This window comes from Lytechinus pictus, chromosome 3 (genome assembly GCF_037042905.1).
Source record: "Lytechinus pictus isolate F3 Inbred chromosome 3, Lp3.0, whole genome shotgun sequence".
In the NCBI taxonomy this organism is placed as follows: Eukaryota; Metazoa; Echinodermata; class Echinoidea; order Temnopleuroida; family Toxopneustidae; genus Lytechinus; species Lytechinus pictus.
Genome location: NC_087247.1, coordinates 54,693,628 through 54,716,778, shown reverse-complemented (window position 1 = coordinate 54,716,778; position 23,151 = coordinate 54,693,628). Strand labels below are relative to the sequence as shown.

Here is a 23,151-nt window from a genome sequence, read left to right as displayed (position 1 = left end):
ATACATGCCTCCTTACCTTCACATGCTTTTATTCAGTAAGACATGTTTGGATGAATGTTTGACCCCGTTATCATAATATCATGGCTATTGTGTAAAAATAAAGAGAAAATATGTACATGTAGTATATGCCATGTAGGAATGAACCTATGATGGAAAAAATTGAGCCCATTTATTTTTTGCTTTGTGGAACGAAATTTCAAACGCTATTGGAGTAGTGCCAAATGACCACCTGCCTTCATGCATGCGTGGGTTCTGCTCATTTTTCTTCCATATTGTATTCATTAGTTTTCATTTTGTTTGCTGAATTCATACATATTGTGAAAACAGATGTATATATTAGTCTTGGAGTGTATACTCCAGAGATCAGTGTCATGTATATACATCTACATCACAAATAACAAGTGAATATTTAGAGAAAGAGAACAACAACAAAATCCACTTACAATCAACAGAATGGGCAATTGCCCGTAAAAAAAAAAGGCAAAAAAGACGTTTGCAAGAGCCCAAGATATTAAGAAAAAAACCCATATCAGTGATATAATGACTCGTTCAAATCTGGATTTAATCCTTAGGCCTACTCATTCTTTCATGTTACAGAAACAAGAGGATATATATAGGAAGTGGGAGGAGTTTAAAGCTTTACAACGAGAAGACAAATTCAGCTACTTGGAACAAAAAGTTGCACTGCAGCGAGAATTAATTCAAGCTTACGACGACCTTTTCCTTGAGAGGCGAATTAAAGCTGACAGAAAACTTCACAAGGTGAGAATGTGTTTTTATCTTTCTTCTTTTATCTCCTCATGTTGATAATTGACAGTATCTTCTTGTTCAATAAGTTTGCCTCATTTGTTTTAAGGGTAAAAGAAAGTAGTTGCAGCAAACAATTATGTAATGAGAAAGTCTTTGGAATCAATGTTAATCTAGATCTGGTACATTAATGTAAACTTATCTTTGTGAAATCTTAAAATCTTAGCTCAAAACCGATAATTCTGATGATCACTAACACAGAATGCCATACATGTATGTGGGACAGTGTATTAATATTGTTTGGAAAAGTACCTGACATCTGATGGAATTCCATGCTTATTTTGCTCATTACTCAGCAGTTATGCATTTTCTTCCAAAGTCATTGGCACATATTTTTTTAATTAAACGAGACTTAGGGATCCAAATGTCGTCCGTCCGTCGTCTGTCGTCCGTCCGTCCTTCACAAACCTAATGACACATAACTCCACAACTGTAAATCGATTTTAAACCAAACTTGGATGGTAGATGGACTTGGGGGACCTGCATGTTATGCTGCAGTCGGAGGTCACATGGTAAGGTCAAAGGTCATTTTCAGGTCAACGTTAAAGTTTACATGCAAGACTCTTTATATGACACCTAACTCCGCAACCGTAAGTCACTATTCAACCAAACTTGGATGGTGGATGTCCTTAGGCGACCTGCATGCTATGCTGCAGTTGGAGGTCACATGGTAAGGTCAAAGGTCATCTTCAGGTCAACATTAAAGTTTACGTGCAAGGCTCTTATGACAAGTGTTATTCCATCCCAGTCATTTCACAATGAAGTTTCGATACAATTCTGTTGCGTGCCCTCGCAAATCACGATATTTCTGGTTATTTTCATAAGTGGGCGAGACACAAAATCGCTTTTGCATTGTTTTTTGGACCAAAATTAACTGATACGACGGTTCGGATGAACGCCGATGATATGGCAAATTGTTAAAAATTCAAAGGTTTATTGTCTTTGGTGTAGTACATGTAGGTCCATGGTATTAATGAAAACCATAATGCACACTCTACATGAAGAGTGAGTGCCATTTGTAGGCACCAGTGAAGTTGATTAGTATGTACTGCAGGGCTTTTTTTATAAGCCTGTTTTCACCAGCAAGAGCTTTAAATAATATCAAAATTTTCTGATCAGTTAAAGCTCATAATTAACTGAATAATTTGTAATGAAGGTGCAAATAGCATGAATTGTATGTGTTACTTCTCTAAATTCCAAGCCCAAGTCTACTGAAGTTGTTGTTGTTGTGGAGTTTTTGTAAAAAATCACTTGCTATGTATCAACTTAGCCAGGTTATTTAAAGTTTAAGACATACTGAAATTTTGGCTTGAGGCAATTTATTTCCTATGATAGACCATCACATTTTGTTCAAAAAATGGAGCCCAAAAGTAGTCATGTTATACTGTATATCTGTTTTAAAATTGAGTTTTACTGAAATCCTGTCAACCCTATCTACTTGTACAAATTTCAGATGAAAATGTTTTAATGATAAAAAGAAAAGGATAAGAGAAGATATATCTCCTATGATCCTTTGATCTTATGAATTGTTCTAAACCATTGTTTCTACACTATAGCAATCTCTGAATAAAGTGCACAAGTCATATACCCGACCTAGATGTGGCGCTTTTGAGTGATTTCACTGACTTACAATTTAAAAAAAAGTTTATAATGCTAACAAACCTGTGCATAATATGCATGGTATTACAAAGAGACCTAAACCCCTTGTTTTTTCATAAATTTAAACGGTTTATGAAATGCCTGGATTGCGTTTCATTTCAAATATTGAAATAACAAATTTTTGCATATATTATAAAGTGGTAGAATTTATAATGCTTTAAATGGGTATAAATAATTGTTGTGGTTTCCTTCAAAAGTGCGAAGTTATGATATCCAAAGTTTGAATGTGATTCTATAAAAATCATGTTCTAGAGATCGGGGGCCTATGCCTATCACATAAAGAGTTGCGAGTAAATGCATCTCTAAAATCAAATGCAACTTGATTTTGTGAATATCAGATAAGCATATTCAGGACTTCTACTTGATTTTTTCCTGCAACAGGACCAGATGGGATTTAAGATGGTTCATAAAAAAAAATCATGGCTTGTTACGCTTAAGCAAGAACTGCCCCTACTTGGGCTGCTCATGATTTAACTCTGCCTTTTTCTATGGTAAGGCTAGTACTTGGGTTAGAATCTCAAGTGTAAGCTTGGACTGATGATGACCTGGCTTTTTATGCATAACGTAATGAGGCAGAAAGTGCCTCTAGTCAAAGGTTATAAGGGTTGAGAGGTGTCTATGATCATACATGTACCTTGACTCATACTCCCATGTTCATAATTTGTCAGTCCTGTCTATTATGAAGCTCATAATATTGTTCAACATTAAAGCGTGGTTAATGGCGTTGTTGGCTTGTGTCTAGGCAAAACTGACTTATATTAAAAACTATTTAATATAGAATCATCATGGTATTGTTGCCTATTGTCATCTGTTACAGGAAAAAGATTTTATTTTATTAATGTATTGAATTGTTAGCTGCACATGAACGCTTTATTCAGAGATCAGATTAAGGGATGGATTCTGAAAATTTATACCCCCATGCTCTTTCCAACAATCCCAACCAAAGGGGAATAAAGATAATTGTAAATAACTTAATGTTGAATTACATATTTGGTTTCAAAATATAAATAAGGTGTTAACACTATACAATATCACATACATTGTAGCTCTTTAACATTATATCGTTTACCCCAATGGCAATGGAGTGGCAATAATTAACTGCCCACTATACCATCAATAGTGTATGACTAAGATACTTGATTGTATGCAGCTCATTAAAATTATTAGCATTCTTACTTACATGTATATTGAGCTATCAGAATTTGTTAATAGCATTTCCTCAGGGGATATTGAATGTACACTGATATATGAATCACAAAAGTATATAGCAAATGATATACTATGAATATTAATATTTTCCATATATAAGAATATTTGGTTATGTTTATTTCTGATCAGTTTAGAGTCTGATACGGTAATGGATTTAGCTCTTATTACAGTGAACCTATAGTGTAGCTGTGGAAAAATGGACAAACCTCACTGTTAGCAATGCTCAGGTCTACATAAAAAGATGAACTGGATTAAAACCAGGGTTTAAATCTTACTGTACATTCCTGTATAGTAAATTGTATATGAAACCACTATTGATACATGCCCGACTGCCTGTATGAACATCTGTGTATGCATTTGATTAATACAAACACGTGTAGAGATTGGTCGACCACAGTGAACCTAACACCATGTTCATAATGTTTTATTTCTTCAAATATTACAAACCTCATTTGTTCACTACAGATTTCTTGTGATCTCAGTTTAGATCATCAAGTGAATAATCTAGTTTCCCCTGTGCTTGGGATTCATTATTCAGTTAAATATTTCTATAATTTCTTAATTCTCACTAGCGGTACATGCTATCTCATGTGATGGAAAAAAATTGTTGACCCGCAAGATGAAACTAGGCCTAATGAAAATGAACATTCGTGAAGGGTGTAGGCCTACATGTATTTCAAATTTGCCCAAAATACTATAGTTTGAAACTACAGGTATAGTCTGTGCAGGCTTTGGCGTAGAGGAATTATTTGTAGTTTTGGAATTGACCACAAAGTGATTATTGATCTGCAGTCTGCAATGATGATACATGTGTAGAGGATCTCAGTTTCTCAAGAGATGCTGATGGAACACCTCGACCAACCAGGACATCAATGTTTCTCTATTGCCTGATTGCAACTGGTGGATAGTGTTCAGTTTCAGAGTCAATCTAAGCACCAGTTGAAATCAGAGCTGTAGGGGAATATCCTCGTCATGTGATACTGTACTAGACCTGATGATGTCATCAACCAGTGATTTGTATCTTCTCTACCACCTACATAAATGTATAAATCATTTTATACTGTAATATTCTGTAAACTCGCTGTATTGTTAGATATACAATATGCAGTTTTTTCAGTGAAAGCGTATTCACATATATGTGGCAGATTACCATGGCCATATAAATGTATCTGTTGATGCACTTTTCTTTGCATGTAAATGATTTAAAGATGCAGTTTTAGGGATTTTATTTGTGTAATAATGCATGTGAACAAGCCCAATAGGGCCACATAGATTTTTAAATATGGAAAAAAAATATGCAAAGCTTGTCTGAGGAAATAGCCAGTTTTTTTCTAGCCTATGTGAAATCTTGCAGGAATAACAGTGCACATTCTGGCTATGCAAAATAATTTCCTGTATTACTAAAATGACTATATATACATGTACATGTATATATATATATATATATATAAATCAATAAGACATTACCACACTCTTTTTTTTGTGGTACATATCCATATGATCTCTCAAATATTATCCCCAAGGGAGCAGCCATTTGTTAAAACTCAAATTTGCTCATAGTCATACATGTAGTGTATAAGGATTGTCTGCATTGATTGTGTACATGGTCATGGACTTTGTATCAATTTTTCTTATTTGAATAGTAAAAAGCTAACGCGACATTTGAAAAAGATCTTTCTGAATAAATATTCACCCTTTCATTATCTGTTGAGAGGGAGCATATATGTTACTGTAATAGTAAAATATCTGTGATTCAGTAAAATAATAATGGCTTTATACGAGTTACTGCAACCCGTTTTCGTTAGTTTGAAATATATTTTACTACAATTTTTATAGGCTGTAGCTGTATGTCATACGAAATGGATATATCCAAACTTTGTTTGCGTGATATCATTTTTATTAATGAAAAAGGGTTGTCAGGCAGCCAACTCTCAGCACACATCAAGTGTTTGGATGTGTTACCATGGCAACTATGGGAAAGTGTCTATATGCATCTGTGCATGTGTGTGCGTACTGTCAATACAATAACACTTACTGACTGGAGAATAGTTTTTTGCTCTCTCCCATTTTCCCTCTTGCTCCTTCTCTCTCTCTTTCTCTCAATTTATTTCCCCATCTCAATCATTTAGTGTTTTATTCATTTTGGAGTGTTGATAGATGACTGGGTAGAGATATGCAGACCTTTTGACTCCCATAGATTAATCATTTATTGATTGGGATATTCATGCAGTTTTTATTGCAGCTAAAAACCTGGTTGATTTTGTGTGAAGGGATGCATTCTGGATAATAAAACCATTGTTGATTCCATTTTGATACATTTTTCTGTTAGTATATTGATGTATTTTGTTACCATTTGTTGTGTACTTTAAAAGATGAAATGGTCATGTGTTCTTGCTATGATTTATTTTGTTAAATACACATTTCTTTTAAAAAAAGGCAGGAATTCATTATAATTCTGAAAGAGAGTCAATCGGCCTTTAAAAATTAAGGTTTGATACAGCATACACACTCAACCTATTAAACATGTACATGTATGTGAACATATTAGTCAAACCTTTTTGGTTTAAAATTTTTTTTGTTTTAACTTATAAGAATAAAACTCAATTTGTTTGGGTATGAAGGCTATTTTGTTCTGCTTCTGTTTTATTCCCACCAACATTTTTTAACCCTCTTGTAAGCTTTGGAGGAGATCCACCTGTTCATGTTTGTCAGGCATTGGGGGGGGGGGGGGTGGGTGGGGGCAAAGCCCTCTGTCGAGTTATAGAGATGCGTGTGAATGATCACTTCCGTAATGTTTTTGTACAGAGCTTACAAAAAACGGAAATGGAAATATATTATCTAGAATGCAGAGGGACAGTGATGTATAATAACTTAAATGTCTAGTGTGACATATTTGGATGAAATTCTAGTAAAGTCTCATGACCCAACCACATAATTATCATTCTATATATTTTTTCACTTTGTTTCACATCACTACTTTGTTTTACTTTTGCTCGTGAAAGAATGACTGTATTGCAAAGTGTGTAATACTTCATTTGATATCAAATCTAGATGGACACAAAGACAGACAACTGTTTGCCAGCAAGCAAAGAATGGTACTCACATCTACTGTTTTCTATTGGTGCATAGAGTCCTTGTTTTATTTCTTCTAGCACCATGAGAAAGCAGTATTTGTAAGACACCCCAGTCATCTCTCATCATCCATCAGGCAATGCATATTGATTTCAAGCTGAATTGTGGGCTACAATCCCTTAATTTGAAATAGTTTTCATTGTCGTTTATCAATCTCAACTTCATCATATATATATTATTTTTTTAGTTGTCATGTCCGACTAGCAATGAGTCAAATTATTTTGTAATGTTTTAAAAGTTCTTATTGCCATATTACCCATCCAATCATTGGTTATTTATTATCTTGTTTTATAAATTATTAATGCTTCATCAACTTCCATCTTGATTATATCACATACCTTGTATTGTTTTGCATGCCTTTTCATATCATTTAACATAAAGTGGCAAAATGAATTCTGAAGAAAATGAAAATGTAAGTTGTTCCATACATTTCATCAATATTGCTTTAGTCACTTCTGCCATAATCCCTAACCATTTTACCATTCAGTTAATATCATTTGTAGTAGATTACTACTCAATTTATTAATCCCATCACCTTTATTACTTTCCATCCTCTTTTACCCCACAAACCAATGAAAGATTGACTTTTGTAGCTTCACTGCTATCACCAGTAATCACCTCAAAATCATCATAAATGCAATTTTTTTCATTGATCATTGTCAGCACTTACTATTATAACCAAGTGAAGTTGACTACTGTAATCACCAATCTATTAATTTTCATTATCAGCATTAACATCATCATTACTACCACCATCATCATTATTATTTATAAATTCCACCACCACCACATCATCATTTTAGTCATCATAATCATCATCATCACCATCACAATCATCATCAACGACAACCTCAATCATTATCACCGCCTATACCATCACTAATATCATCCCTGGCCACTGCAACCAGTAAATACACACAAACTTTCATGGATTTTAAATCCAGATCAGCTATGACTACCCCAAAAATGGATTTAAATTGAAACCCTTAATATTCCAATGTCAAGCTTTAAGATATGAATTCAAATTATTTGGGATTTAAGAATATACCTTTCAAGATTCAAACTCAGTCAAGATAATCAAATTGGTTCTAAACACAGCCAATTTATTTGAAATCCATGAAATTTCAGATTGTTTCATTGGTGGCAGTGGTGGGGATGATAATGATTAATGAATATAATGATGATGGTTATGATCATCATTTATCTTTTATTCAGAACCCATTTTCAATATTGACACAACTTTTACCATATTTTAATGACAGGCTGCACCAATATCTCAACAGCAAACTCCACATTATCTGCCAAATTATTAACATCTCATCTACTATCATCTTCATCTTGAGCACAAATACGTATATTGTATCACCCACTAAACATTATGTCCTTTTGCACACTACAATCATATAGCCACTGTACCACATGCATCTCTTTTGCAACCGCAACTACCATTTCCATCTTTATCATTACAGTAAATCATTACAATTTTCATTTTCTGCAATCATGATCACAGTTACATTCTTTTATCTATTGCAATAAAATATAATACCTTGTAACCATATCTTTCATGTTCATTTTTACAGTTTCCACAAAATATTTATCTACATTACATGCATGTATACCCTACGACATTGAATATACACTACGTTTATCCAATACCTCTCATACGAGCCTATACAGGCCTACTAAATCAATATACTAGTGTTTTTTTGTTTGTTTTGCTGGCTGTGTTGCTTTTACCATTATTAGTTTTACCATTCTCCCCATCTTGATTTAACTGTACATCTTTTTTTTCCTATGTGTAAAGTCTGAATTTCTCATTAGCTCACTTTTTATTAATTTCATCAGTAGGAGTCTCTCCCCCTTCAATTTCCCCCTTATAAACCTGCATTTGTTCATTTTGACACTTTCTTAATCTTGTAAATGTTAGTGTATTTAATGATACCTTGAATAATGCATAATATTTTTACCCGGGGGGGGGGGGCACTCGACCAAAAAAGTGGTAGGGGTGTGCCGCGGGCGAGACAAAAAACGGAGGCCTTGGAGCGGGCTTATTGTAAAAAGGAGGGTCCTCGGAACGGGCTTCGGAACTACAATTTTGTGAAAACGGGGGTCCTTGGAACGGATCGCCAGCGTGCGAGTACGTGCGTATGTACCCCTATGGAACGGGCATGCGTGCATGATGCAGCTATACGCGGCCTCCGCTGGGTGCGCTAGCGCAGAGACGATGGTCGGACAGCGCTCGGCGGTCGCTTTTCACCAAAATTGCAGCAGATCAATGCGACCGGAACGGCGTAACGAAAAATATGCGAAGCTTTGGAGCGGATTTCTTTTTTGTTTTTTCTCGATAAGAACAAAGTGCTATGCCTTGGAGCGGCTTTCTTTGTTTTTTGTCTCGATAAGACAAAAATGCTATGCCTCGGAACGAAAATTTGAGTGTGAAAATGGGGGTCCCCTCCGCGGCACATACCCACTATGCATTATATACTGAGTGCCCCCCCCGGGTATTTTTACCATGGTCATTTTAACTTGCACAATTAAACTTACTTCACATCTAACTAAGTTATTCAGTTGTGACCTGTTATGCACTTTTGCAGATTTATTATATTTTCTTAAGTGTTTTATTATCAATCTAATAAATAATATATATCTTGCTTTTTAAGGAATTTATTCTTTTTATAATAGTTTTGTAATAATTACATAAAGTGAGCAGAAAAGGGTAGTCTCGTTCACATCATGACACTTGCATTTTGCAAGGGTTTTTACTTTTTTTTTTTTTTTAATTCATAAAAATGCCATACCTGTAAGAGCTCATCAAATTGCCACATGCATGCTCTTAAGAATACATCAAGGTGACTATATTAGGTGGGAATATGTATCTTGGTTTAGAGAATAACTGAATGAATGAAATTGAGAAAGATTTGTGTGGGAAAATAACCACATTAATAAATTGCCATGTTAGGAATGAACATGAAGCTGAATGCCAAATTCATCAAAGTCTCAAGTTAAGGGATGGAGAGACAAATTAAAAGATTTTAGAGGGGATATCAGTGATTTGTTTGACATGAGAATTTTGAAAACTTTGTGGTTGACATCAATAGGGTTTGAACTGCATTGGGGAACTTACTGGGAGAAGAGCGCTTTAATTGTAGGTCATGTTCTCTTGAATGTCATCTCAGTTACAGACTATGATCATCCATCCTAGAGCTGTCAGATTATTGATATTGATTCAACATGCCAACATGATAACCTTAGAAAACCAGTGGTAAATCCAAAGCACGCAATCATGTTTGGATAAAATCAACCACACCATTCCCAAAACATGAATGATACAGTTTAGTTGAAAAAGAAGAATGTTTCCTGAATAACAGGAATCCTGATAGCAGTTCATGTGTGTAGAATGATGATACAATATTGGCTTGTGGTGCCACAGTAGGGTTAGGAAGCATGTATTTGGGTGAGATGGGTGAGAGAATTTGAGAGAACGTGACACATTTAGAGGCCAGGTATGAAAAGTAACCTAATCGTTGACACGAGTTGACAAATTGGCATTATTAGATTAAAAGAGATATGTCAAAGGAATGTGTGGTTTCGGAAAGAGGGACTCATTGGGGAAGAATTGGCTGAATTTGTCAAACGCCATTTTCCAATTTGCGGCCAATTTGGTTTGCTCAATTGGAGAGGGTTCCCTAAGTGATTGTAGCTCAATAGGTGACCCTGAGAACGTTGAGTATACAAATGAATAGTATTGTTTGGACAGCAAATCAGGGAGAGAGAAAGAGTTGGGGAGAAAAGGGGGCTTGTTGCGATAACAGAGATAGTCAGTGAAAGGTACATACAATAAAAAAAGTGATGAGTTAATAAGAGAGGGGGAGATAGTGAAGGGAGGGGACAAAAATATGATTTTATAACAAGGAAAATTTAAATGTATGTGAAAAACAGCAGAGTAGAATAGAAAAAAACTTAATTACATTTATCATCTTTGTCTTTATAAGCACTATAACCATCCCAAAGCATAACATACATGTTTCCTGAATCACTGTTTAGTCAGTAACTTGGATTTTTTTTCTTCTTTTTCTTTTTCAGCTGAGGAAATCGGACCTACAAAAGAAGAAGGAAACAGAAGAAGCTCTGGTACAGATATGCAAGGATGAATTAGGTAAGAAAAAGTATTATTTATCTATTATTTCTGTTATCGTATTACTTCATGGTTTGTAAGTATATATATGAGGTTATTTTTTGTGTTCTTTAAAACATTTTGTTGGAAGAGTATGAAGTTTTTAAAAATTGATTCTTCAAAACTTTGTGCTTTCCAGGTAAAGACAAGGAAGAGCAACTGACCAGAAGAGCCCAAGAGAGGGCAGCAGAGAGGAAAAAGCAGAAAGATGAGAAAGAGCAAGCTGAAAGCGGAGATGCCACAGTAGGAGGTGAGGATGTTCCACCAAGCCCAGGTGGACAACGGGTAGGAAGCAGAAGGGTGTCAATGGATAGAAGAATGTCAGAAGATAGTGTCTTTGAGCCTCATGATGCTACAGGTACTCTCATGGAAGAACCAGAGGATACCATTCAAGAAGAGGTCAGATTAATCCCCCTCTTTACTTTCTCTAATTAAAATATATATTTGCTTGTAAATCAAATCATGATTATCTGTGTGAATTTTTTTTTGCATATCCCTATATAACTTGTCTCCAGTTTTATGAAGAAATTCTATTTTGATGTGCTCAAATCGCCCAACATTCCTATATGTGTGTGGTATAAGTTTAGTTTGCTTTTGTGTATGTGCTGTCAATGATAGAGATACTGTGGGTCATTGCAATTATAGTGTATTTAATTTATAAATAATGTATACCTCAATCCAGCAATGGACTGGTTTCATGAAACCTTTAATGATTGCATGATAGGTACATGCACATATACTTTTCTAAATTTAAGATTGCAGATACTTCAAATTACTGCCAGTATAACTGTAATATTCATTTATCTTCAGAATTCATTATTTAAATCACCCGACATGAATATCATTTGTTGGATGATTTCAAAATATGAAGGTCTATCATAACCTGAATTTTCTGAAGTAGGATGTTTTACTTGTTTTCAGGTACATGAGTGAAGTGTAATATATGAATGTGACAAGAAATTCTTCATGTTTTGGAGTTCATATTTGGAACATACAGTTCATCAACATGAACCATACAGTAATTTTTACCAACCCTTGTTTATTTTCTTATTAGCTGACATTTGATCAATTGCCTCTTCACAAGCAACGGTTGTACACTCTCTTTGGTCAGGATGAGGCTGAATATTTCCTTCATCCAAGAATTGAACCTGAGCGTAGAAAGGTCATCAGAATGCCACATGCTGTAAAGTCACTGGGAGGTAAGGATAGATGTAAATGTGATAAAAACAAAATATTCAAAGATTACCCCCCCAAAAAAAGAATAATAATAAATAAAAATAAAATAAAATAATAATTGTATGCCATAGCTGAACAGACCCTGAATAAAATTGAATGAATTGGATTTCTAAAATATATATAGGCTGACCAACTCTAATGTTTTTGTTTCATTTTTTGCCCCCCCCCAAAAAAAAAAAAAGTTTACAGTATAATCAATACTTAGATAGTAAGTCCTTTATTAAGAAAAAAATCATGCAATTTAAGATTTATTATTTGTCTGCTTTTAATTGTTTGTTTTTTCTAAAGCTCTCTCATTAAACATAATTAAAAAACAATGCAATGTTGATTTAAAACTTCTCTAATTGTAATGAAATAATTTGTTATTTATGAAGTTAGAAGTGCAATACTAGTAATTATCTACTTACATGAAAGTAGTGAGTTATATCCAATTCATGGCATCCAAATGACCTTACCACCAGGGACAAAAGAATTGCTCCAAAAGTTGAATAGATGAAAGTCACTTATTATATGTATAATGTAGCTCAGTTGGTGGAGGAGTGGTCTCTACAGAGACCTAGATTCAAAACCAAGTCAAGTGTTGATCTCAATTACCTGACCCTGCAGGAAGGATCCATAACCTGCCTATCCTCCGAAGCTTACTGCAAAAAGAGTTGCAATAAATGATACTCTATGCCTTACAAATTACACACATGTGTATAGGACTTGGGAGACTTTTGCATTTAAATGAAACAACAATTTCTGCATTTGGTCATGAGATGTTTTCAAACATTCTTGCTTTGGTGAAATGTAATCATTGATCATTGATGTGCTTTGCAAAAAGAAAGAGTAAATGATTTTGTCCCATTTTAACTTTTGACCAAGACCATTCAATTCCATGTTATCTTTGTCACAGGGCGAGTTGGAGCTCATACCTTGTGGAATACATTAAGAGACAGGTCACAGATCAAACTGAAGTATGCAGATGCTCGTATTCCTCTAGAACTAAAGGATGCATACGGAGCATTTGTTAGAGAATGCCTGACAAAGAACAAGACAGTAGCAAAGAGGAGTTTCTACAGCGAGACGGAGGTGAGATTTAGGAATTTAAAAGAAGTGTGAAATGCATTTTGGGGTGTGTATTCTAATCTCTGGTGTTACTCAAACTGTGGTCTAAAATTTGGGTTTCATCGAGGGTAACCAAGTATGACACAAATTATTACCGATGGATGTTTAGTTTTATCAGCACATGAAATTATATTAATAAAAGCCAAGTGAATGAAAGAAAGATACATAGTAAACAACTTTTTTTAATCTATGGCTTCCCATCATTTTAGCAGAGACTTAAACCATGGCTTGAATTAGACCCGAGTTCAGAATATAGGCTGAAGGGTTTTGGAAGAAAATTAAGACTTGAGTGTAGTATGTGATTTTGCAAAATTTTCATTAAATCCTATAATTATTACATGTATTTTGGAATTGGTAAATGGATGTTTTCTCATCAGTAGATGATAATACACTAAATTGATTGTAGACTGATAAATCTAGAATATTGAAAATTATTACCAGATTAATAAATATTGTATTTTGCTTGCTACTTTCAATCCAAGACCAACGGGGTAAAAATTTGCTATGTTTCCGTCTCCAGACTTTGCCCATAAAATACTGAACAAAAACAGAGGGCAACATTGACCATATTTTTGCTAGTGCGCTTGCGCAGTCGGAGATGATTTTGATCGCTAATTTCAATATACTATTTGGTTGGAACCAATGTGAACCAAAGCATTATAGATAATGCGCGGTGCGGCCAGTGCATACTGATTCCCAGCTAATCAAAACCAAGCGCAAGATTTTTACGTGTTCAGTGTATGTGTGCGCCATGCATGATGCCCGATTGCGCGGTAAAAATTACATCACGATTGCTTTGTAAGGATTACTTCGCCAAGTTTGTGCATGTGAATAACCTGATATCAGAAGTAGTGAGAAGCAATCAGGCATATTAATAGCTTGAATTATACATTATACAGCTGTAGGTAATAATAATAATATTGACTGGGTTTCTTTTGGGAAACATCAAATATATTGCCCTTAAAAGAACCATATTGCCCTCGTCTAAAGACTCGGGACAATGTGATTCTGTTGTGGGCAACATATTTGATGTTCCCCTCAAGGCCAGTCAATATTATATGATTAATCATTGATTAGAAACCGTATATGATTATAAACCAAAGAAATTTAGTTTGTAAATATGTATAATGAATTGAAAGTTTCCTTGAATCTCTAACAGAAGCCAAAAAGGAGATGTATTGAGTTGACCTTTAATATTGAATAATTTCATTAGGTACCAGAGAATGAGAAGCTACAGGACAACAGCTACAAGGATCGAGTGAAAGAGACCCAGAGACGTATGGAGCTCATGTACCGTGCTGCATTAGCTAATGAAGATAAGACTGGTGTACTCCTATACAACAATCCCATGCCGGACTTCAATAACTTTGAAGGCCATGAAGGACCTCTTAGATACCTCCCATCCTGGCTTCAAGTGGTATGTCATTTTTTTTCACCTATCTACTGATGATGCATGGGTAGTCTGCATTTAAATAAGCAATCAGGAGACGTACATCTCTTAGTCCTCTCTCTAAGAGACTTGATTAACTGTAGGACTAGGCAGTGGCAACAGAAAGCTCTACACAGAAAAAAATTAAAGATGAAAGCCTAAATAATGCTAACCTCTCAACATCCTTTGTTTGGTCTATTTCACAAAACGAACCAATAATGATAATTGTCTTTAAATGGTAACTTTTATGGTGATATTTGCAACAGATTATTATTATTGGAAGTTCTGATTTTCATGCAACAGGGCCTTGCTTTTTATGACTTGGCTAATGCTCATTATTTCGGAACCTGCAAGTTTCTATATAATCTTCCATTAAGTAATGCAACAAATAAAGAAGACACCTTGATGAACTCTACTTGACATGAATGCAATGTATATTAAGAAAAGAGAAGGAAAAGAATGTCAATGTATTTTATTTCTGTGATACTGAAAAGGAATTCCATTTATCTTGAGACCTCAAATATTTTTACAGGACGATGACAGTGAGGAAGGCTCAGAATTTGATAAAAGCTACAAGAAGTGGTTAACGAGTGCCTCTGATATGGAAATACAACCTTTACAGTTTGAAGACAACTTTCAAAGTTATGATATAGGTAAGAAGTTAGATTAAAATTGTGTATAAGTTTTAGTAATTAATTCTGTGTGATATATGTAACAGATGTTTGAAATATTGTATGTCAATTTTTGTTAACAAATTCATTTATAATTGAATAGATTTATTAGAAGATGAAATCTGTGTCTATGTACTGTGCCCAAGTAATTGAAATGAAAATAAATTCAGCTATTTAAAGAATACTGTCATAATGGCTTGAACATGTGAATTAAATAATCAAATTATGAAAAAAAAATGATGGATTTCATTTTGATGTAGACATGGTTCAGGATTCCAACAACCAAGAAAAAGAAGCAAATAATGATGAACAATTCTTCAATGACTTGGACTACGAAGATGGCCAGACCGGTGATCGCTCTGTTAGCTCTTTCTCCCTGCCTGACATGATCCTAGGAGGTGATGAAGACACAGGTTATCCTCGACCAAACCAAGACCGACCTAACCAGACAACCAGCAACCAAGACCCTCAGCTCCTACCAGGCAATGATTCAGGCAGTGATGGACTGGATTTAGAAGGAGTCAAGAAAGAGAAGAAAACTAAACTTGTCTTCTTGACCGAGAAGGAAGCAACATGTGAAGGGCATTTCCTTGAGAATCTTGCAGCCAAGGAGAAAAATAAATCTGAGATGGTGACAGGAGCTAGTGTAGAGGCTGCAGTATCAGATACTAAGACACCAAGAGAAGGTCAAAGTTCAAGTAGAAGTGGTAAGAAACATTGCCATGGTTGGTAAAGGGATTAATTATCCTATACTCACCCCCAGTGACCATTGTGTCACATTCAGTTCCCTACACCAGTTTCTGGGCATTCATGTAAACCAATAAAGCACTAATCGAGGTTCACAGAGAGAAAAAAGCAAACCAAAACATATAAAAGATTTGTAAATAATTGATATGAAATTGAAATCAACTGAACCCTTTCCCCCCACACCATTTTATATATTACAACTGCTATCTTACAATGTTGTGTAAACGATAGCTCTGAATATATCTAGAGATATATTCTACAGCATTTTATATCATTTGCCGAAAGGAAAAGGACATTATTTTTGTGGAATATAATTCAAAATTTGTTAATCTTATTACCTGGAATATTTTTTTGTCATTTGCTGAAAATCCTTGATAAGTGTGCGTAAAGGTTCTTATGTTTTATGAAATGAAGTTTAGAATTAGGTAATCTTAATGCTAGGTATACCATTTATTCATGTATTATTGTAGGAAAGCCAAAGGTCCGCTCCCTCACGGCACCAGCAACTTTGGGTAAAGCGGAAGACACCACACCAAGCACTGCAAGGACTTCAGGGACAGGAGGTACAAGACAGGGTCGTAGTTCTAGGCCTACCAAAGGACCTGGATGGGAACCACTGACTATGACAGCTCTTAATGATCATAAACCAGCCATACAGTTGTTTGGAGGAGGTGACTTTGCTCATGGTAGTGAGTTCTTGTGGAAGCCAGTTCTATCAACTACAACAGCTACAAAAGGATCATAATTGGATGCACCATGGTAGATAGGAACCAATGAGGTCTGTTTAGGAGTCTATAGGCGCTGTCACACTTAGCTGTTTCAGCCAGTGTATGTTGTCATACATATGGCAAGCCATTTCACCATTCAATCCTATTTACTGATATCAATGTAATTCAATTTTTTATATAAAGAAGTTGAATAATTGCTATCACAAACTTATTCTTGATTTCAAGAAAAAAAAAAATTCTAAATAAATGCCATTCGTTTCTTGCTAATAAATGTCCAGTCTTGATATATTAAATGGTATATAGAATGGCTTGTCATATGTACATTGGCATAATTATGCTGGCAAGAAAATCCTGTGTGACAGCCTCTTAAAAGAGGTGAGTTAGCTCTTGGATTTTATAGTGAGCTTTTGTGGAAGCCAATTCTTTCCACGATTACAGTTACACACAATTTATAGCTAACACACTTACTAAGGAAGATAAGTTTTTGATGAAATGAATTCATGGTGTCAGTAAGGATAAATTGTCTATAGTCATTAAAAGAATTCACTTTTAGAATCAAAGATTTTACAAATTACTTCCAAATCATAGATACTGTATGGTAGGGCAACATCATGAACAAGAAAATGCATCTATTATTGTATTTTTGTGTGACTTAAACAAAATGAAAAAAGGATGATTTAGATCTCTGGGCCCTGTCTTACAAAGAGTTACAATAGATTCACATTAAACCTGCGATTGGTTTAGAATACCTATCTATTAACTACACAGAATTTATTCAATTGTAATTTGAGTTTAATTTGAATCTTTCTCAATTCTTTGTAAAATGGGCGACATTGCATTAAACTTACCATTGATGATAAATTTGCCATCACTACTAATTTTGATAGAAAGTTTGATTGTCATTGGATGTCAAACTGTATTGACATGTAGGTTGCCATTGATGATCAGTCTAATGCAACAGGCCAAATATATAAACTATATTGTTCATTCACCTTGTTATTGGTAACTCCTTTTCTGAATCAATTGCATTCTGTTCAAAGCTAAATATCCAAAGATGGTTTGTTATTGGTATTGATATCTTTGTCTTTCTATTCTTCAAAGAGTATATCACTCTTGATATTCCGTCCATCATTGTTGATGTACTTCCAAGGTAAGAAACAGATCAGTATGAAGTTAAAAAAACATTTCAACAAATGTAAATACAGATGTATAATTATGTTGTAAATATATTTTTTAAATAGTTCTATATTTTAAAATTATCAACTCGTATTGTATAGGGCAATGAATTGTTACGGTAAAGCTTTGAAGTGAGAAATGCAGATTTTTGTTACACCATATCATCAATATCTGCTTTTTTATAGTTTGAAGTGTAGATCATACACACCCACTTGTCTTTATTTTACTTTCAATGACTGTATGCAGCATAAATAATGTTATATTGGGTTTTTGTTGATCTTGAAAAATCAATGTATTTCCACTCTATGATTTCTATAGGATTCTTATTTATATTCTTTATATTCTAGGTTCCTGTTTCATACATTTTGTCAACAATATAAATCCCATGACCTGTGAATGAACAGTTAGAATCCTTCCATTTGATTGGCATAGAGCAATTATTGATATAGAACCATAGCATTTGGCTGGGGGGGGGGGGGGGGGGACGTGCCGCTTTGATGACTCCCCTTTTTCAGACGTAATTTTCAGTTCTCTAGATACTCTGAATGACAAAAGTTCCATTCTGAAGCCCCCCCCCCCCGCTCGCAAGACCCCCATTACGACACATCTCAGTTCCCTAGCCCTGCCAAAATTGTTCAGCGAGAGCTAGAGCTGCACGCACGGCTTCACAACTCCCTCTGCTAGCAGCTCCATGCACTGCTAGTGCCCACATATACATACACAGCGCTAGTTTGCACCTTACCTACTGTACCGCGATCCCGTTCTGTAGACCCTGTTTTTTACACCGCCCAGTACCATATTCAGTTCCCAAGACCCTGTATTTTACCCTTGTGGTCAGTTTCTTAGACCCTCATTTCAGGGTTTTGTGAGGCACACCCCCATCAAAATATTAAGTTGAGTGCTCCCCACCCCCTCCCCCCGAGGCATTTGGTGTTGTGAATGTATATGCAACAGGATCCCTCAAGTGTTGGGAAGTAGTTTGTTAACCAACAGAATACATTGAAAATGCTGACTGCAATTTGTAAATATTCTTGGGTTTTTATTGCTGATACATTTGCAACGTTTGTGATTTTCTTTGAATATATCTTTTTATAGATTTTGTTGGCATCAATCTATTTGGGAAAGGAATAATGTACTTTTTATTGGCATATCTCAAGAAACATGCTTATAAATTATTTCAAGAAAATAAAGGATTTGGTGAGAAATATCTTGAGGTGGGAAGCATTACAAAGCTATTGAATTTATATCTTTTTAAAGACAGTATTTTGATTACTCCAGTCATGCCAGATATAATGGAGTCTCCAGTCTAAATTGTTTACTTTTTGTGTTGTGAAGGAAATTTTGGGCTCCTTTTGTTTGAAATTATTGTTTGTAATGCATCATGCATTATGTCTTGTAGTGATCTGCAACTCCCATTTAATATTGTTTGTGAATAAAGATGTATTAAGTTTAAGTCATATTTTGAATTCATTTATTTAGTTGTTAATGATGATAGTATGAACAAGCCAAACTGTTTATAAAGTGCATGAAAGAGGAGGAAGAATGAGGATAGAGGACAGTGTTTATGGGTGTGCGTGTGTGCTAAACACATTGAGAAAGAGAGAGAGAAATAAAGAAGAGAGCAGGCACAGAGAGAAAGATGATCTTTAAACGTATCAAATTATGTGAGGTGAGAACATAAACAGGAAGACAGAAGAGGCGTTCGATGACTTCATATACCCGATTGGTAAGGGAAAAAAGGCTTTAACGTAAAAATCACTAATTATTCTTAAAATAGATCATTTATACATCATTTTGTGTTTTATCCCAAATTATTTGGTATCTGTGGGTAATAATAATAGCATGGCCTGCTGGGAGAAGAGTTTTTGGAACTGAAGTGGCTACCCTGGGTAAATTTGCCATTATTATTATAATCTATTTCATGTGGGACCTTTTTACGCTTAGATCAACATGACACCTTGTTAAAGAGAGTGTAATAAATAACGTATACCGGTATTCGGTCAAATTCAAAATGCCACAATTGAATAACAAAGGAAGGTAACACTTCGTAATTCCGAAGGTTCTTTATTCCGAAGGTTCTTAATTCCGAAACACGAAAATTGCCTATACCTCGATGTTCGTTAATCCGAAAACGTTAAAGGGTTCTTTAATCCGAACATTTGTGGCGTTATTCCGAAGGTTCGATAATCCGAAAACGAAATAAGGTTCGTTGTTCCGAAGGTTCGTTAATCCGAAAACGAAATAAGGTTCGTTGTTCCGAAGGTTCGTTAGTCCGAAAACGAAATAAGGTTGTTAATCATTTAGTTTTCGGACTAACGAACCTTCGGAATTACGAACGTTCGGAAATACGAACCTTCGGAATATCCGAACCTTCGGAATTACGAATGTATGCGGGAATGTTTCTCCCAAAGGACTGGGATCAGTTTACATCTACAATTCTTATTTGACATTATATGGAAAATGAGTGATTTAAAAAAAATGCATTAACTTTGTTTCATATGAGTATTCACAAACATATGACCTTCTAAATATATACAAATGAGAGGGAGAATACTCAATGATTACGTCTGAAATAATAGAAGCATTCAATATATATACACTGTACATAACTATTTCACAACTCATTTTTTCTCACTCTCTTAAGAAAATAGTCCCCCGTTCACCCAAATGTGCATGGTCAATAACACATCCCGGGTAACACATAAAAAAATGATTTCTACTGATTTGTGAAGAAAATTAAAGAAAACCGCGGTTTAATGAAGTATAATTTTACTGATATTATCATTGTCATACACAATCTCGATTACTTTTATGACAGAAAGTGAAATGGTAAATTATTGTTGCCTGAAAGAGTAGCAGGATTACATAAACACAAGGCTTTTAACCAGACTTAAAAAATACCGCTCAAATTTGATATGAAATGATTTGAGACATTCTATGATTTATGATGTATATTATTATGTTCTAAATTATTGATTTTTTTTTATGCCTCCTCAGACGAAGTCTGGAGGGGGCATTAAGCGTTGCCCCTGTCCGTCCGTCCGTCCTATCGTCCCCCCACTTGGTTTCCGCGCAATAACTCGAAAAATATTCAACGGAATTTAAAAATGTTTGGTGTGTAGGTAGATGACACCAAAATACAGGCTAAGTTCGAATCAGGAGTCTGCAGGTCAAAGGACACAGCTCATTATATATGCGAGTTGGTTTCTGCATGATAACTTTGGAAATATTCACCAGATATTAAAGATGTTTGGTGTCTGGGTAGATGACACCAAAATACAGTCGGTCACATCAAATGACCTGACTGTCATATCTTCTGTCAGAGATTATTATGGAAAGGGTGAGTCTTCAGGTCAAAGGTCTAAATTTGTTCAATATATATATGCATATTGGTTTCTGCACGATATTAAGTTCAATCATATTGAATGAACTTCTGATTGCGTTAAGCAGGAGCATCTGTGTCCTTTGGACACGTCAAATTTCTAGTTTTATGATGAATTTACTGTAGTAAAAACTGACTGTGCAAAAAAATCAAGTATTTATACATTCTCGATCAAGATAAAATATCCCAAACATTGGCAATCTTGTTAGATTATGAACTGTTGTGGTGTAAATCTTTTGTGTAAATTTCCATTCATTCTCAGAGTCAAAGTTCAATATAACAACGGTTATCATTCAAGTAATATAGTTAACCTATATTTCATTCCTGGATTTACGGTAATATGCATTTAGTTTTTTCTATGGTCAATTTATCACAATCGTGTGTAAGACTACATTAATGTCAAGGCATCGGATGACTCGTCATATTAAAGGGGTGGTATGGGCTGAAAATATTTATATTTAAATAAATAGAGTAAAATTCACAGCAAAATGCTGAAAATTTCATCAAAATCGGATAACAAATAATGAAGTTATTGAATTTTAAAGTTTATCATTATTTTGTGAAAACAGATATGTGCACATCGTCATGAATATTCATTAGATGGGCTGATGATGTCACATCCACACTTTCCTTTTTCTTATGTTATTACATGAAATCATCATTTTTTAATTTTATCATACATGTGTAAATGATGTGTCTCCATTATGATGAAATACGTTGCGTCAATAAATGACTAATGCACTTAATTAGTTGTCAATCCAATTGTTTTAGTTCTTGGTAGAACAATTTTGAATAAACCTAATTTCATATAATAAGATACAAAAGAACAAGGGGGATATGACATCATTATGCCACCTAATGAATATTCATAAGACATGCCAAGAACTTTTGAAAATTCAATAACTTCGTTATTTGTTATCCGATTTTGATCGAATTTTCAGCATTTTGCTTTTTTAATTTTACTCTATTGAAATATAAATATCTCCAGCCTGGACCATCCCTTTAATGACACAGTCACATTTCCCCTATGGCGGCCGTATGGCTAGTCGGAAACGGCAGTTTTAACATCTTTTTGTGGCAGCTATAGCATAGAGATGTATACTAATTATTAGTATATATCTCTATGAGCTATAGTCGGTTTTGATAAAAATGAATCAGCTGTTTTCGACTCGTCGTAGGGGAAATGTGACTAGCATAAAGGACAATTCCGCACCAATAAAGGTTGATTTGAGTAAAAAGAGGAAAAATCAATCAAGTATAATGCTGAAAATATCTATCAAAATCATGTATTGAAATTGTGTCATTTCAAAATGTTCCTTATTTCGCACATTATGTACAACACAATGATAATTTTATAAATGATAGAGTCGAAGATGTCACTCACTATTTCTTCAGTATTGTTTGAATTATGAAATTTTTTAAACAAGATTTCTTAAAGCCACAATAAGTTACTAACAATTACTATTCCAAATTTTCGGGAAGGATTTAAACTTTGTTTCACATTATATTGAGGATGAACATAAAATACTTCATATTTGTTATAATGAAATACAAATAAATAGTGAGTATTTGACCTCTCTGGTTCCCTTATTTGCCTACTGGCCAGGATGTGCATACAATTTGTGAAATTAAGCAACATTTTGAGACCTCACAACTTTCGTGTTTTACATCAGATTTCGATGAGATTTTCAGCT

The 23,151-nt window shown here is 34.6% G+C and overlaps 1 protein-coding gene across 1 annotated transcript; it reads left to right on the top strand.

The window, feature by feature from the left end:
• The first annotated feature begins 593 nt into the window (after window positions 1-593).
• Window positions 594-19,528, top strand: LOC129256975 (uncharacterized). The gene is made up of 10 exons (XM_054895210.2): window positions 594-762; window positions 7,189-7,219; window positions 10,891-10,963; window positions 11,121-11,380; window positions 12,036-12,180; window positions 13,113-13,288; window positions 14,538-14,741; window positions 15,286-15,406; window positions 15,685-16,131; window positions 16,642-19,528. The coding sequence occupies exons 2-10, from the start codon at window positions 7,196-7,198 to the stop codon at window positions 16,914-16,916; spliced, it is 1,725 nt and encodes a 574-aa protein (XP_054751185.2). The 5' UTR covers window positions 594-762; window positions 7,189-7,195; the 3' UTR covers window positions 16,917-19,528.
• Window positions 19,529-23,151: the final 3,623 nt, after the last annotated feature.

What these genes read in the sequence shown, in the direction of transcription:
- LOC129256975 (XM_054895210.2), top strand. Translation starts at nt 7,196, where the DNA reads ATGAATTCTGAAGAAAATGAAAAT. An exon ending in GTTTCTACAGCGAGACGGAG is followed by an intron (nt 13,289 to 14,537) that starts GTGAGATTTAGG and finishes TAATTTCATTAG; the next exon opens with GTACCAGAGAATGAGAAGCT. An exon ending in TCAAAGTTCAAGTAGAAGTG is followed by an intron (nt 16,132 to 16,641) that starts GTAAGAAACATT and finishes GTATTATTGTAG; the next exon opens with GAAAGCCAAAGGTCCGCTCC.